Source organism: Corvus hawaiiensis, chromosome 1 (assembly GCF_020740725.1).
Source record: "Corvus hawaiiensis isolate bCorHaw1 chromosome 1, bCorHaw1.pri.cur, whole genome shotgun sequence".
NCBI classification, from domain to species: Eukaryota; Metazoa; Chordata; class Aves; order Passeriformes; family Corvidae; genus Corvus; species Corvus hawaiiensis.
In genome coordinates, this window is record NC_063213.1 from 47,290,556 (window position 1) to 47,305,043 (window position 14,488).

Below are 14,488 nucleotides of genomic sequence, written 5' to 3' on the forward strand. Positions count from 1 at the left end.
AAACATGTAATCTGCTATCAGGACTCAGGCCTAGATGGCTGAAAGTGATCAGTACAGTAGCCAGGGATTAATAATGGGCATTAACTTGGTGGTTATAAAAATAATTAAGAGCAAGAGATAAGGAAAGAACAGCTCTGCTGCCATGTTGTGATCACAGAACTGTTTTAGATTCCTGAGAAGTGTGAACAAAAACCACCTAAACAAAACAGTCCCCAAATACAATATATTTAAATATCTTGAATAATTTTTGCAAAGATTTTTGAAAATAGGAATGCAGTGAAGGAAACCTTTGTGGAAAGCTATCTCATAACAGAATGCAAAGAATACACTTAAATTGCTATTTTCCATGTGCTGACAGATTTATGATGCTGCTACACAGATTTCAGGAACATAATACTGGAACAGCTTTTGCAGGAACAGCTCATATTGGTTCAATGCATATCTTAAGAAACTGCAGCCAAGTGGGGATTAGAGAAGCAGAAACAGCACACAGACATTCATCAGGGGTTTTTTTTTAAACTCCTAATTAAATGAGGGATTATTCAGTTGTTTCCTAGAGAGAACCTGAAGAGGGAGCAAAATACCACTGTGTTTTCCATTGAGAATTTTTTCACTGCATTCTTCTAAGCTGTCCCATCAAGGAATCAGATACATTTCCCTCTCCCTTCAAGCAAATCACCAGAGTTCAGGAGACTGGCAGGATCATACCCTGAATACATGGCTCAAACAGAACCTTGCTTCCAGCTAGTCCTTATCCACTGAACTTTCCCTTACAAAAAAAGATACTAGCAAAGAATCATGGCATAAATCCCCTATGACTTTATTCATGTGTGAGATCTTCAGGAGGTCAGTCAGGACACAGTGCCCCAGCGGCATGCTATTTTCTGTGCAAGTATTCAGAGGACAAAGGGCTCCATGGCTACCAAAAGGATATAACTAAAATGACAGGACAGGAGTCAGACACCTTATTTTCCATTAGGAGAGGATACTCACTTTCTATCCCACCTTCACACATTTCAGAAACAATGAGACTTTTAGTTGTTAAAACAGAGGTGATTTATGCATTTATTAGGACACAAGAAGAGTACAGGAGAGCATCTAGAGGACTTAGCACAAAAATAACTGAGCAGCATAATAACAGATGAAATTTAAAAGTGAAGTATGAAGAAACTTACTGCAAAGAACTGCTGAAGACAACTCAGCCACAAATGGGTTTGTAAATGGTTGTTACCTCCTGGATGAATGGTTTTAAAATAAGTGCAGACCCCTGCCTTTTGCTCTGCTTCTAGTACAATTCAGGACAGATTAATGTTTAGCAGCAGAGAAGACAGAATATTACATTATTTGTGTATCTTGCATTTAGTTTTGTTCAGCACACTTCCTAAGTAACAAAAAGCAAGTCTGGGAATATGACAAAGGCAAAAAGATTGACATCATTTTTTAAAAAGCCTTAGAGACATGTCCTAATAGTATAAGAAAAACATCTTCAACATCAGTAGTTTGGATTAAGTGTTCTCAGAGCTCTAAAACTCCATGCTTTAGGATTATAAAGTCATCCTGGGTAGTTTTTTATGTGTGCAAAACATCCCGCATTCAGCACTGTCAGAAAGAGGACAATCTGTTCCGTTTCAGACCAAATCTGGTCTGATAGAACACTTGACACATACTTGAAGTCAGATGTAAAAAGAAGCAGTGAAACTGGGCTATTAAAATCTGATGCTAAACTACAAGCCAGGGGATTACTTGGCGACCAAATCCATGAAAACTCGACACAACAGGCAGCAAAACAAGCATAAGATCCTTACAGGGAGGAAATCCACCTCTCCACTAACAGAAACACCCCATGTGTTCTACCACCTGCAGCAGTGACTTCCTCTCAATGAAGAAGACTGTGAAGAAGACAATCCATGAACGTGTTGTCTTGAAACTTGGTCAGGCTTCTCATTCAACAGCTCCTCCTGCTGCTCTACACAGGGCCCTCATAGCCTTGCAGAGAACTGGGTTTACACTTACAAGCATTAAGTCTGCCAAAGCACACCAGTTTCATTTCTGTGGGAGAGTGGAGATTTGCCAATTTATGGCCTTATTTCTATTTGTGTTATAAAAGGTTTCTCCTTTGAAAATTCTAAGGTAAGCAAAGCACTTATTTTTAAGACTTTCATATGACTCATGGGGCCATACTAGTGCTCACTTTTCATGAAGGTCCTCCTGTCTGGCCTATACCTTAGACACAAAAACTGCATAGGCTTTAGTAGATTACATTAGATTAGCATATCATCATCACATAAGGAGACCCAACCACACAAATCTCCTTACAAAAGGACTCTTAATTTTAAGCTTTTCTTGGGGCTAAGTTGATGCTTTGGAGACTAATTTCACAATATCTAGGCTGAGGTAATTCTCATTCTATATCTTGGATTATTCAGAAGACAACATCCCAAATGATCATGTAAATGCGAAGACAGTAATCCTTGGCTCCCACAGATACACAAAGCAAATGTGTTATCAATGTGGCTAACTGTCATCCCCTCCAAACAGGATATTCCTGAAATTCTTCCAACTGTTTGATTCATTACAAAGAAAAAAAAAATAATGGAAGATGTGGTAGCTTTGACCAATTACTTGCCACTCAAAAGTAGAAACTGAGGCCAATAGAAATTACTGTTATTGTGGCATGTTTTTTGTCAGATGGAATCAGACTTTCAGACAATGTTTGAGGACATTTATTATACCTCTACTATTTTACGCTTTCCAGTAAACTGTGGCAGACTCCACAATAGCATGAGACTAGCTCTAAAGTTAAAAACATAATGGACTTGATAAAAGAATACCCTTTCATTTGCCTTTCAGTTCTTAAATCTCTAAAGTTAATTTTTAAGTTCTTTTCCAAAAGAAACACAATTATATTTTTAAGAAAAGCTGAACTTCTGAAAACTTGCTGGGTCCTGAATCTTCCAAATGTGGATGTCCTTGTGGGTTAACCTAATTAACTTTGTCCTTGAACTAAAAAAGTTGTTTGGTTTTTTTGTTTGCTTGTTTTTGTTTTTTTTTTAATTAATATCTTGAATCACCTCTTTTTTTGGCCTACTTCCACTATGGGAATTGGTTTTTAAGGATTCAGAATTATTTTTCTGATAGTAAAATGGATGTTGATGCAGTTCCATCCTAGGACAAGTCTTGCATTGAGTCCTTCCTTGCTATTCTACACTTCAAGGCAAATTACCCCAACTTCATGCACTTATGTTTTGTATTCACTACTCCTCTGTACTCATCCAAACAAGATGCCTCTGTTGTGTTACTTGTCTCAAACCACCGATTACAGAGTAGTTGTATCCCACACATCTTATTCTGAGGTCCAAGGTTACTCGCCAAGATAACAAGAAATCTATCAGTCCACAGGCAGCTATTGGGACAAGTACTTGAGCAGGGCAACCCAGGCAGTCATTAAGTCAATGTTCTCAGCTTGAGGTCTGTGTTTAAGTTGTCAAAGAGTGACTTTGAACCCTGGATCTTCTTATCTACCCAGCTCCCCGCAGGCCAGATGAATGACAGAGACCTCTACCTCCCCCAGTCCTGGAGACACTTCTTCGTACAATAAATGGCTGCTGAATAAATCTCCATGCCTGAGGCACAGAACCACAGCATCAAAGAATGGTCAAAGCACTTTGCTATTTTCACACCTGTTAAACTCATCAGTGAATTTATCACTCAGTAAGCCATGGCATTATAATGGTTATGCAATTGATTCAGCTATGAAAGCTTGGCAATTGCCCAGCTGCTCACCCTGCTTTGTACTCTGGCTGGATTGGCTGCTGTCTCTACCTGTGCCTCCTGTCCTTTTTTTAACAGCTCACTGTGATGCTGAGCAGCAATGCCTCACCCTGTGCCAAAGCGGAACTTAAAACATCCTGGCCAGGCAATTCTCATTACTTGGCACTTAGAGGCATTCTTATGTCCCTTAGTGCCAAGTAGTTGTTTTCACAGCCCTACCAAACTCACTCTCCAAAAACACAGGAACAGCAGATATGGGAAGAATTCCAAGTTCTGCCTTCCTCTACTAAGATCAAATCCTTCAACTGCCACTCCATACACTGGCTGCGGATAATATTTCTATGTCCCACTCCCAAATAATTTGTCTTTATAACATAGGGATGGGACAATACACCAGCAGTTCTTTTAAATTTGAGAATAGTTTTTACCTTTTCAATAATGGCAATTAAGCACTGAATGCAATCCAGATACTCAAGTCAATGTAACACTTGTCATTGAAAAAAAAATAAAAATCACAACATTGTCAGAGACAACTGCACAAAGAATAAATACACTGTCTTTTATTTTAAGCAGTCCTTAAAATAAAACCAAGACTTGTTCGGGAAAATATTACACAAAATTAGATGCTAGGCCAATATTTAGCTTTGTCTTAAGAAGGACTACATAGTGACCCTTAGGAACTGCATCATCTCAGAGACTGCCCTTGCAGCTGTTCAAAGCAGTAGCAAAATTGGCTTCTCTGTCTTAGACTGCATAAAACACAACAAGCAGTAATCATTAGAGGCACGCCATTCATCAGGCATTTTTATTTCCTCTTCAGTCTCTAATGCTTTTCGACTTTGTTCCTTAGCTGTTTCGGTGAACAGGTTCCTGTCTTCCCCCAGAATAGCCTGTAAAAGACATAATAAACGTAAGGCCAGCAGTATATTCCAAATGACAGGACTTGTACCATGAAAGTGTTGAAAAGTAACCCTAAACCTGTATGTTTTCCTCTGCGGAATACTCCTTTCTGAAGGATACTAGCATAAAAAACTTTTCAAGCCCAGCCCAGAATAACTCTTTCATCTTTATAAACTAGGCTTTCAAAAACCCATGGAGAGATACACCTTTCTCCCAAAAATTCCAAAGGCAAAGATAAAATCAGAAAAAAAAAAACCAAACCATGTTTTCTGAATAGCTTCAGTACAATTCAGAAATCATAACAGTGCAAATTAATCAGTACTGCTTTGTGATGAGGTAAGATTTATGACTCAGATCATAAGCCAAACTGTTTCTTAAAACCAGCATCACACCACCATGACTCCAGCACAAATCAGACTCCCCAATGCTAGCACAGTTTGCTGATAACCAGTAACAACTCAGGCTTGTCCCACTTCCACATGATAAGGGGATTAAAAATGACCAAGGTACTCCAGCACCTCAGGGATGAGGTGATGATTTCCATAAGAAATGGGTTCTAAGGTATTTATCAAAGACCAAACCAGAAGTTTAGCACAGAGTTGAGCAAAAAAATCACATATTCTCTTGAGTTCCAGTCTAGGCCCACAATGCAAGCCTACCTTTTTTTCTTTTATTTTCAGTGTCCCTCTTAAAGAGATATGGATGCTTCTTCTGACATGTTTTCTTTACTACTGGACTTGGCACATTTGGTTTATTCTTGCTTCCTTTGGGACAGAATTACATAGAGTTACACTCAGAATTCTGATTGCAAAATAACTATAGTTCCAGCATGTAATAGCCTGAGCTAGTAAAAAGGCAAAGGTATTCCAGGTGTAACCACAGTGAATAACTGGAAGACTAAAATATGAGCCTTCTAGGCAAACCACACCAAGGCAAATAGTCTAATGAATGTTAATGTATGTAGAAAAGTATAGAGCACTGAAAATGCACCCTGAGTCATTTTAGTTTACTCCAGCAATTCAAACCCACAAAGCCAGAAAAGCCCTGCCCTTGTCTTTAGTGTTGCTTCTGGAAGTCCCACAACATACTCTGTCCTACACAGGAAGTCATATGCAGGATTTAACACATACACTGCAGATGCCGTATTTAGCAGAGAAGGCAAAAATTTCACTATTAGACTGTCCAATCACAGAACATTTCAAAAAGTAAACACTGGGCACCTTGAACAACACCCCTTCCTGCACTGTCTACTTTACTTACGGGTCAGTTCTTACCACCATGTTGCTCCAGATCCACCCTTAGTAATGCCCAAATGGGCTCAAAGATATGAGAAATCTTCTCCATTCAAGATACCTCTTTTTACTGGTGAAAATACATCCCTTAACCTACTATCTTGTTATATCAGGCAGAAGCTCTTCTTCCACTAATACAGTATGGAAGTCCACTAATACTGCGTTTGTCTCATTTACACCTTCAGGAAAGGGTATTACATCATGACTGCTGGCAGCCAGTCACACTGCAGACATCGGCGTAGTCAGATGTAAGGCTGAGAAGATAACAGTTCATTTTATAGACTGATTTTAGTATACTAATCTTTAGCACTGAAAAGCTCAAAGGTTGAGTATTTTCCCCAAGAGCATTACTTCCTTATTTCAGAAGTTTCACAAAAAACAATCCAGTTGTCTTGAATTGTTGCAGTTTTCAAAAACAGCTTCTTGGAAAAAAAACTGAAAAAACCCTGAAAAAGCATTGCTACAATGTCCCTCCACATGCATTGGAAGGGTTAACTGTGAAGCACAACATGCAATTCTCAAAACGGAACATACATATTTTAAAAGCAAAATGCAACAGAAATGAAGAGAGCTACAGATGCTTGAAGTTCTGTGAAGAAAGGGAGAACCTCTGAATAGGTGTCAGCGGGCATCAGTCCACATCAAGTGCTTAAAGAAGCTTAATAATTTACACTGTTATTTCTTAGAGCAGTTTAAAAGGTGCTTTCAACTCCCTGCGTCTTTAAAGATAGGAGAGACTCGTGGTTTTATCACGAGTCTTGTGATATTAAGTTACATCTGGCCCTTGGAATCACCTAAGACACAGAAGCCTTACTAAATGAAATTCAGTCCTTACAATCATAGTAAAAAGTCTAAAAAAAAGAGTGAAAAGCACCATGAAGGTTCAAAACCAAACAGCAAATAAAAGAAACAGAGGATGCCTTTAGTTTTTAAAATAATATTTTCCAGTCAACCTTATAATGATGGGAGTCTGATATGAGTTGAGATTTGAGTTGGGCAACAACAGCAGAATTCAAAGCAAATTTAAAGTGGTTTCATTGCACATATTTCCTCACTCTTCATGAAGTACATGAGTTTATCTGTATATTGTAAGCAAAACAGTTTTACTGTGGCCAGTGAACTGTCAATAAGATTATAGCATAAACTACTAAAAGTTTAAGAACACATATTTTGTATATACCTTGTGATGAAGTGTTAGAAACTGCACAAAACCTGTGTGTCATGCTCTAGACACCATGAGCTCTGGAAGGCAATGCACTGTCTGAACTAGGGAGTGATGATTTCTGAATGTTCTTGTGAATTATGTGCAAAATTCTGCCATCAGAGGAACCCTTGATGTATTTTTACAGTCCTCACTCCTTTCTGTTTCATGTTGACACTTCACATCAGCACTGCTCCATGGGCAGTTACAGGGGCACACCTACACCAGTTCCAGCACAGCATAAAAGCACACACAGAAGTAAAATGTTTTTCAAATGCCAGACAGTGGAAAATCTCACAGTTTTAATGTCCATAGTCAAAGCAAACAGTTCAACTCTTGTGAACACTGGACATTATTATGCTGGGCTTTTCCAACAGCTCTTCCTCCTCCTTGCCAAGGAGAGTGAGATGGCAGTCATGTCTGGAATTCATCATTTATATTCTGCTTGGAAGCCCACAATGTGTGAATATTGACATGTCCTCTTTGAGCACCACCACACTGCTGGACTGGCGTTTGGAACACTTTCATCCCTTCATGTGGCAGTCCCTTCCATAACCCTCTCATCTTTGCCAGAACAGGACGGCTTTGGCATCCCACACAGACGGAGGATCCAGCCGCACACCCGCTCCCCACCAGCCCTTTGTAAGGCCATGCTGGCAGGCGCTCCTGGCCATGTTCTCCAGCGGGATTTCGCCTCACTTTGGCTACCTGCGACACTTCCACATTGTTATTCCCTTGGCTTTTACAACTCATGGACAAGCCAGTGAAGGGTCTGGAGCACATGCCCTGTGAGGAAAAGCTCATGGAGCTGGGTTTGTTTAGCCCGGAGGAGGCTCAGGGGAGACCTTATCGCTCTCTACAACTCCCTAAAAAGAGGCTGTAGCTAAGGGGCGGTCGGCCTCCTCTCGCAGGGAACCAGTGATCAGAGGAGAGGACACAGCCTTAATCTGTGCCAAGGGAGGTTCAGGTTGGACATCAGAAGGGTGATTAGAATGGGCTGCTGAGGGAGGTGGTGGAGTCGCTATCCCCGGAGGTGTTTAAGACTGGACACGGCACTTAGTGCCATGGTCTAAATGACATGGTGGTGTTCATTCCATAGGTTGGACTCGACGACCAGAGGTCTTTCCGGCCCTCACTGATCCCGTAACTCTACGGCTCCGCCCCTTGCTCCCGCCCTCGCAGCCCGACCGCCGCACACCGCCGCCGCCACGGCGCGCGGGCAGGGGCGTGGCTCCGCTGCGTCACTGCCCAGGCCCCGCCCGCCGCACCGCCTCGGCCACGTGCGCAGGGCGCCGCGCGACCCTTGCTCCCGCTTGCGCTGTGCGCATGCGTCCGCAACCCCCGCGCCCCGCTCCTGCGCGCCCCCTTCCCACCAGAGTGACGTCTGACGTCACTCCGCCGGGATTGGAGGGGAGAAGGGGCGGAAGGAAGGAAGTCCGGGGGCCCGCGGGTCGCAACCTACCCCACTACCCTCCGGCGGCTTGACGTCATTTGGCGGACAGCCACTGCAACCAATCAGAACTCCAGAAGCTGGCACTTGATTGGTTGTTAGGCCGCAGAGGCGGGCCAAGGGTGCTGGCAGAGGTTGGTTGCGGCGGTGCCGGGTTACATAGGGCGGAGTACAGCGTGTCCTTGGGCGCAGACGGAGCCGGAGGTGCCGGGAGCGCGGTGACCGCGTCTGAGGGCGCAGCGGGGCAGCCGGGCAGGCAGGTGCGGCTGGACGGCCGGGCTGCAGCTGGGCCCTGCGGGGTGGTGAGGGCCGGGAGGGGAACGGGGCGAGCGGGCGTTGTTCTCGGCCGTCCTGAGCGCCGTTCCCGCCTGCTGGCGCCGCGGCCTGCGGCGGCGGTCGGGGTGCAGTGGAAGGTCACCGTGGGGCCGGGCGGCCCCACCGCGGGTGGGAGCCTGAGGAGAAGCTTGAGGCCGGGCTGGGCGCGGGTAGAGCCGGAGCCGGGCGGTGCGCGCGTCCTTGGGCGCTTCCGCCTCCTCACGCGTGGCTGCCGGCGGGAGCCCTGGGGTCATCCCGGGTCGTGGTGACAGCCGGGTGCCCTCTGCCCTCCGGCCCTGCCCAGGTGCGTGGCTGGTGCGCTTTTTCAGCTGCAGAAGAAAAGGCTGCCAAGAGTCCTGTGCTTTTACACGAGGTCGTTTGTGACTAGGAAACCCTCCTGTCACAGGTGTACGAACTATGCATAGCAGTTGTGTTAAATTTGTTCTTCCGAAATTATCGCCGTACCCTTTAAATGCTGTGGGCCAATCAGTTTGTCTGAGGGAAGGTTTTTTGTGCCCTTCAAGCATGTTTATCACCTTGATAACTTTTAGGTAGTCTGATGATTCCATACTAGTCTTCAAGCCCAGGAGCTGTAGCTTGTGGGTAGAAAATGTGCTGGAGAACTGCCAGATTCATGGGCTGCATTTGTTGGTTTTGTAAGCCAGCGGGATACTTTATAAAAAGTTTCAGCTCAATCAGTGACCTTGAGGTTGCGATACTGACCTCTGTGTGTGTTCTTGGTCTAGTACTGACAATGGGAGACGTTGAGAAAGGCAAGAAGATCTTTGTCCAGAAATGCTCCCAGTGCCACACAGTTGAAAAGGGAGGCAAGCATAAGACTGGACCCAACTTGAATGGCCTATTTGGACGCAAGACTGGCCAAGCTGAGGGTTTCTCTTACACGGATGCTAATAAGAACAAAGGTAAACTTAAAGCTGCCCTTAGGGGACAGAAATATTCAGTTCTTGGTGATAGTTTTAAAAATCTGCCATAAAAATTGAGTGGAGGACCAGAACATAAATGTTTACTATTTTGAACTTACTAACTTTTTTTTTTCCTTAGGAATCACTTGGAGTGAGGATACTCTGATGGAGTATTTGGAAAATCCAAAGAAGTATATTCCTGGAACAAAGATGATTTTTGCGGGTATTAAGAAGAAGGGCGAGAGAGCAGATTTAATAGCATACCTCAAAGTTGCCACTGCAAAGTAAAAGTTATCTGCTGCCTTATTTATTTCACAAAGGAGATGGCAATGGAAATGTCTGTGATGAGATTGGTTTTTAAACTTTCTATTTTTACATGTACTGTGTCTAACCTTAAAATCTGTCTCACCCATCAGATAACTCTGCTCACGGTGAGTCATGGGAGTACACGCTTGTTTGGCAGCCATTAACTTAACAAAGACTATGTAATTGGGTTCAGTCATCCTTGATCATAAATATTAAAAAACAATAAATAAACATTTCCTGCCTCTTCATTGTTTAAAAAAATGTGTAAATAATCAAATGAGTAATTTTCAGCAGCATAATAGCTTTGACAGCTCAGCTCTTTAACATTAAAAAGCAGGGTGGTTTTTGGCATCATCTGCCATACATCTTCTGTGACATTAAAAACAAAACAGCAAAGACTATGAAAAAAAAAATCCCAACATAGTATTTTTCTAAATTTAATCAGTGCTAGGTGTTGCAGTATATATTAATCTGTCTAAAGCTTGTGATAAAAATGCATTTCATCTAAGTACTATTTGTGAACTGGCAGTTGTGCCTAGCAACTTGTCTTTTATCGAGGGGAAGCATGTTACCTAATTCATCCAGACTTTGACAACTGCATGCACCTATGAAGTATAACTCCCCTTCAGAACCATCTCCAGTTCTGACGTGTTATTGATGCCCTTTGCTCAGTAAATCTTCTGAGAACAGCCATTCTTAGTGTAAGAGAAAAACATCCTGTTCTGGGAATACAGGTGCTAAAGGCCAAGCTGAGAGTTATTTAATCTTCTTAACTCAGCAGACAAGTTCACCTAAGATCTACTGTTACAGGCAGCTTCAGATGAAGGGGAATGAATGTGCTGGTAGACTAAAAAATAAGACAAAAACAAGCAGTCTTCCTCTGCCTGGCTGTAGCCAATGTCATTACTTCTGAAGGTTCTGTTTTGCACATTGTAAAGCAGTATTTTTAATGTTTTAACTGCATTTTTTTCATACTGAGTTGTTCAGAAGAATGTATTTACTGTGTACCAACAGTAAGGCATAATTTGGAGCAATTAATACTGTAAATTAAAAAATAATTAAAAGTCTGGCTTGCTGTATGTGTATGAAATTAAGTGAAAAACAGTGGGAATGCAGAGCAAAGTTGGATACCCAGATTTACATCATTAGGAACCGAGACAAGGAAAAGCTCCACGTGGAAAAAGGTAGATGCTAATTGAGTTGGTGGGGGAAGTACAAATGTGGCAAAGCTCTTTGAGCAATGTGCTGTTCAACAGCATTTCTGCTGTGCTTCCAGAGTGAGATGGGAGAAAACTCAGGGTAACTCTAAAGTTGTGGCTGTGCTGTAGGATGGGCTGCATTTGAGTTGTATGGAGAAGTGTACTTAATGATGGAATTGCAAAGGGCTTTACTCAGAGTAAATGAGCGAAAAGACCTAAGATTACTAACAGTGGTCTCAGTGATTGCTACTGTATGTCTTGTGATTCTTTTTTCTTTCCAGACTAACCCGTAAACAGCATTTCTTGCAATTATGGGCACAGTGTTGACCAACAGCAGCTTTTTTTACTAAAAGCTTCAGAGAGAACTTCAAATTGTAGTAGTCTATTACTGTTCCAATTTTCAGAACTGGTGTTTGTCATAGCACTTCTATGGCTATGCAGAACTTAATTTTTTCCATGCCAAAGTCCCAATAGAGCAGTTGTAGATAGAGAATGTAGCTGTACCCAGCTCTACAGTCTTCTGAGATGATGATGGTGAAGAGAGAGTTGTGCATGGTGAGAGTCGTGACACTTTGTTCTGTTAGCACCTTTGTGAAAGGAGACACTGTGATATCCAAGCTGCTCTTCTTTACAACTTTTTTCTTCTCCAGATCAATTAGGGAAGAGGATTTTTCAGTAAGGTGTGGTATTTAATTCTTACAGACTACAATTTATAACAAGTAAATTACCCATCATCAGAAAAACTTCAGGAGGGAGCAAACTTTGCCCAAAGTAAGCAAGGGGCACAATTTAGCTTGGCTCTTCAATCTATCTGTACAAAGACAAGCATTGCTTCTGCATAACACTAAAGACTGAGAAAATTGTACTTTAATTGTAGACTGACATGCATCCTTGTTTACATTTTAGGGAAAAGACCATTCTGACCTTTAAAATTTCATCTTTCTGTGTGTACAGCCCTAGACAGCAATGGCTTAAAAGTCTTGTTGCAGTAGGTAACTAGCAGCCATTTGCCACTGGAGAAACAATACTATGGTGTTTCTACTCATGGATAAGCAAATATTGAAAGGGAAGGAGGTTAGATTATCACTTGGTGTTAGTGCAAGGGCTTGGGTGGGTTCTTTGCAGGGTGGGAAGGAGGTATCAAAATCAGTTATATATTCAAGCTTTAGTTCCTTGTTTCCTAGTTTATTTTATAGAGTAGAGGGGTGGGGTTTGCCTTTGTTTTGTGAAGTACTAAGTTTAATGTTTTTCATTTTGAAAGTGATACCAGTCTAGACACCTGGTATTTCAGTAGTTCCTTTACAGTTCCCAATGATGAAATCAAAACACCACTGCCAAACATTGCACCATCCCGTAAAAATCGTTCTTGGCTACTAGTTCACAGCTTTGATGGGGCATGCCTTTGACAATGATCTTGTGATATTTTCACATGTAGTTATGCAAATGAATGAAGATGAAGTTAATGACTGGAAAAAAAGTAAAATCCAAAAGTACAGCTTTTCACAATATGACTTCAAAATAAGTAGGATACTTAAAAAGCTACGATATTTATTAGTTGTACATCCAATTGAAATTTAGTGATACAGAAGCTCTCATGTTATTTAGAGTCTTAGCAATTCAAGTGTAACCACTCTACAAACAACTTGGGAAAGTTCCATTTGTTGCTGCCTGTACAATTGTATATAAGTGCTTCAGTTAAAGATCTGTTCATTTGGATAGATCTAGTCTTGTATGGGATTATGTAATACTTTCCTTTTTTTGGTATAAAGTACAGCATCAGTTTCTAAAATAAGTGCGGTACATGATCCTCCTCCTGTTCACAGGGGAGAACAAAACCAGCTAATAGGTAATAATTAGATATTCTAGTCTCTCGCGTATATCAAAGCCCACTGAAATGCACACGCTTACCTCTGTAGTAAGCCTTGTCATTTGCCTTTATCCAAAACACATCCTAAATCTCTTCTAGGCCCAAAGCCAAGAGAAGTCTGTTTTGCTACATACAGGATGAGTTGAACCATTTCAAACTGATGTCTTGAAAACCAGGTTATTCTGAGAGGTGAGCAGCCCAGAGCTAGCAGTAGGACATGTTAACCCTGCGAAAGGGTATGAAATCCTGTCCCTTCCTGGTGCTGCAATTGCTGAGTCAGGGCTCCACGTAGTTGTTGCTCTGCTCATGATTCAGAGCTTGCATGTAAGTACTTGACTGCTTTTTTCCAGGATTGTTCTTGTGATCTGAAATACAGAAAATTTGATAGTCACCTTTTGAATGATTGCTTTCTGCTTAGAGGTCAGTGTCACAACAGTTAAGAGAAGTGGGTGGTATTTGCTTCTGTAACACCATTCAGATTCACATCCTCAGTTTCCAGAAGGCTGCAATAACCAACAAACTGAACCTGTGTGCTGGGAAGAAGATTCTCTATCCATCTGTTGAAGCTGTCATTATGCAAAAGGAAAGCCAGAAACAAAATTAGCAAAAGAGGAACTATAGCACAGTGTTCAAAATACATACCTGGGAGCAGGGGAGATGTGTTCTTTCCTGGTTATTTATGCATTTAATTTTAAACCATCTTGGATAAAAATAAATCTAGCAGTAGAGATCAGAAGTCATTACTCTGCTGGTTTTACATCTCGTTAAAGCTGTTCAATGCAGCTTGCTTATGCAATGTGAGCCACTGCCTTGTTCCTTTCAGAATCACCCACTCTCCAGATCCATCTTCCCTTTTCTCCATGGTAAAGCATATTTTTGTGTGTAAGTCTGGGCTGTCCCTGTCTTACCCCGCTACCAGTCTTCTGGTCATGAGCACTCAAATGAAAAGCTGCTAGCAGAAATACTGAGCTTTATTCTCACCCTCACAATAATCCACAAAAATTGACTTCTGATGGCCCCATTCAGTTGTGAGTGTCTGGTGACAGTTTCTTTTTAAGATGGCTCATGGTTCTTAAGATATGGGACATTGCCTTTTATTGGTGTTTTTTAATTCTAAATTTTTAATAGAGCTAATTAAACCAGGTAGTTTTATGCGGCTTTTACCTGCACTATGCCTCAGGGATTTTTTTTACTATGAGATACAGCATAATTATATGAGCATTCCCTGATATATAAGAAGGATAAGAAGAAAGATGCACATACA

General features: G+C 41.8%; 1 protein-coding gene and 1 long non-coding RNA gene across 2 annotated transcripts; one reads left to right on the plus strand and one right to left on the minus strand.

Annotated features, from left to right (window-relative positions):
• Window positions 1–4,340: 4,340 nt before the first annotated feature.
• Window positions 4,341–8,703, minus strand: LOC125325788. The gene is made up of 3 exons (XR_007203544.1): window positions 8,627–8,703; window positions 5,331–5,435; window positions 4,341–4,661 (listed from the first exon to the last, which is right to left on the minus strand). It is a non-coding gene; the product is annotated as an uncharacterized LOC125325788 (long non-coding RNA).
• Window positions 8,704–8,711: 8 nt separating this feature from the next.
• LOC125325781 (cytochrome c) lies at window positions 8,712–11,225 on the plus strand. The gene is made up of 3 exons (XM_048303180.1): window positions 8,712–8,874; window positions 9,676–9,852; window positions 9,992–11,225. The coding sequence occupies exons 2-3, from the start codon at window positions 9,684–9,686 to the stop codon at window positions 10,138–10,140; spliced, it is 318 nt and encodes a 105-aa protein (XP_048159137.1). The 5' UTR covers window positions 8,712–8,874; window positions 9,676–9,683; the 3' UTR covers window positions 10,141–11,225.
• Window positions 11,226–14,488: the final 3,263 nt, after the last annotated feature.

Coding starts and splice junctions, on each gene's coding strand:
- LOC125325781 (XM_048303180.1), top strand. CDS start 9,684: ATGGGAGACGTTGAGAAAGGCAAGAAGATCTTTGTCCAGAAATGCTCC. Junction 9,853..9,991: donor GGATGCTAATAAGAACAAAG/GTAAACTTAAAG, acceptor TTTTTTCCTTAG/GAATCACTTGGAGTGAGGAT.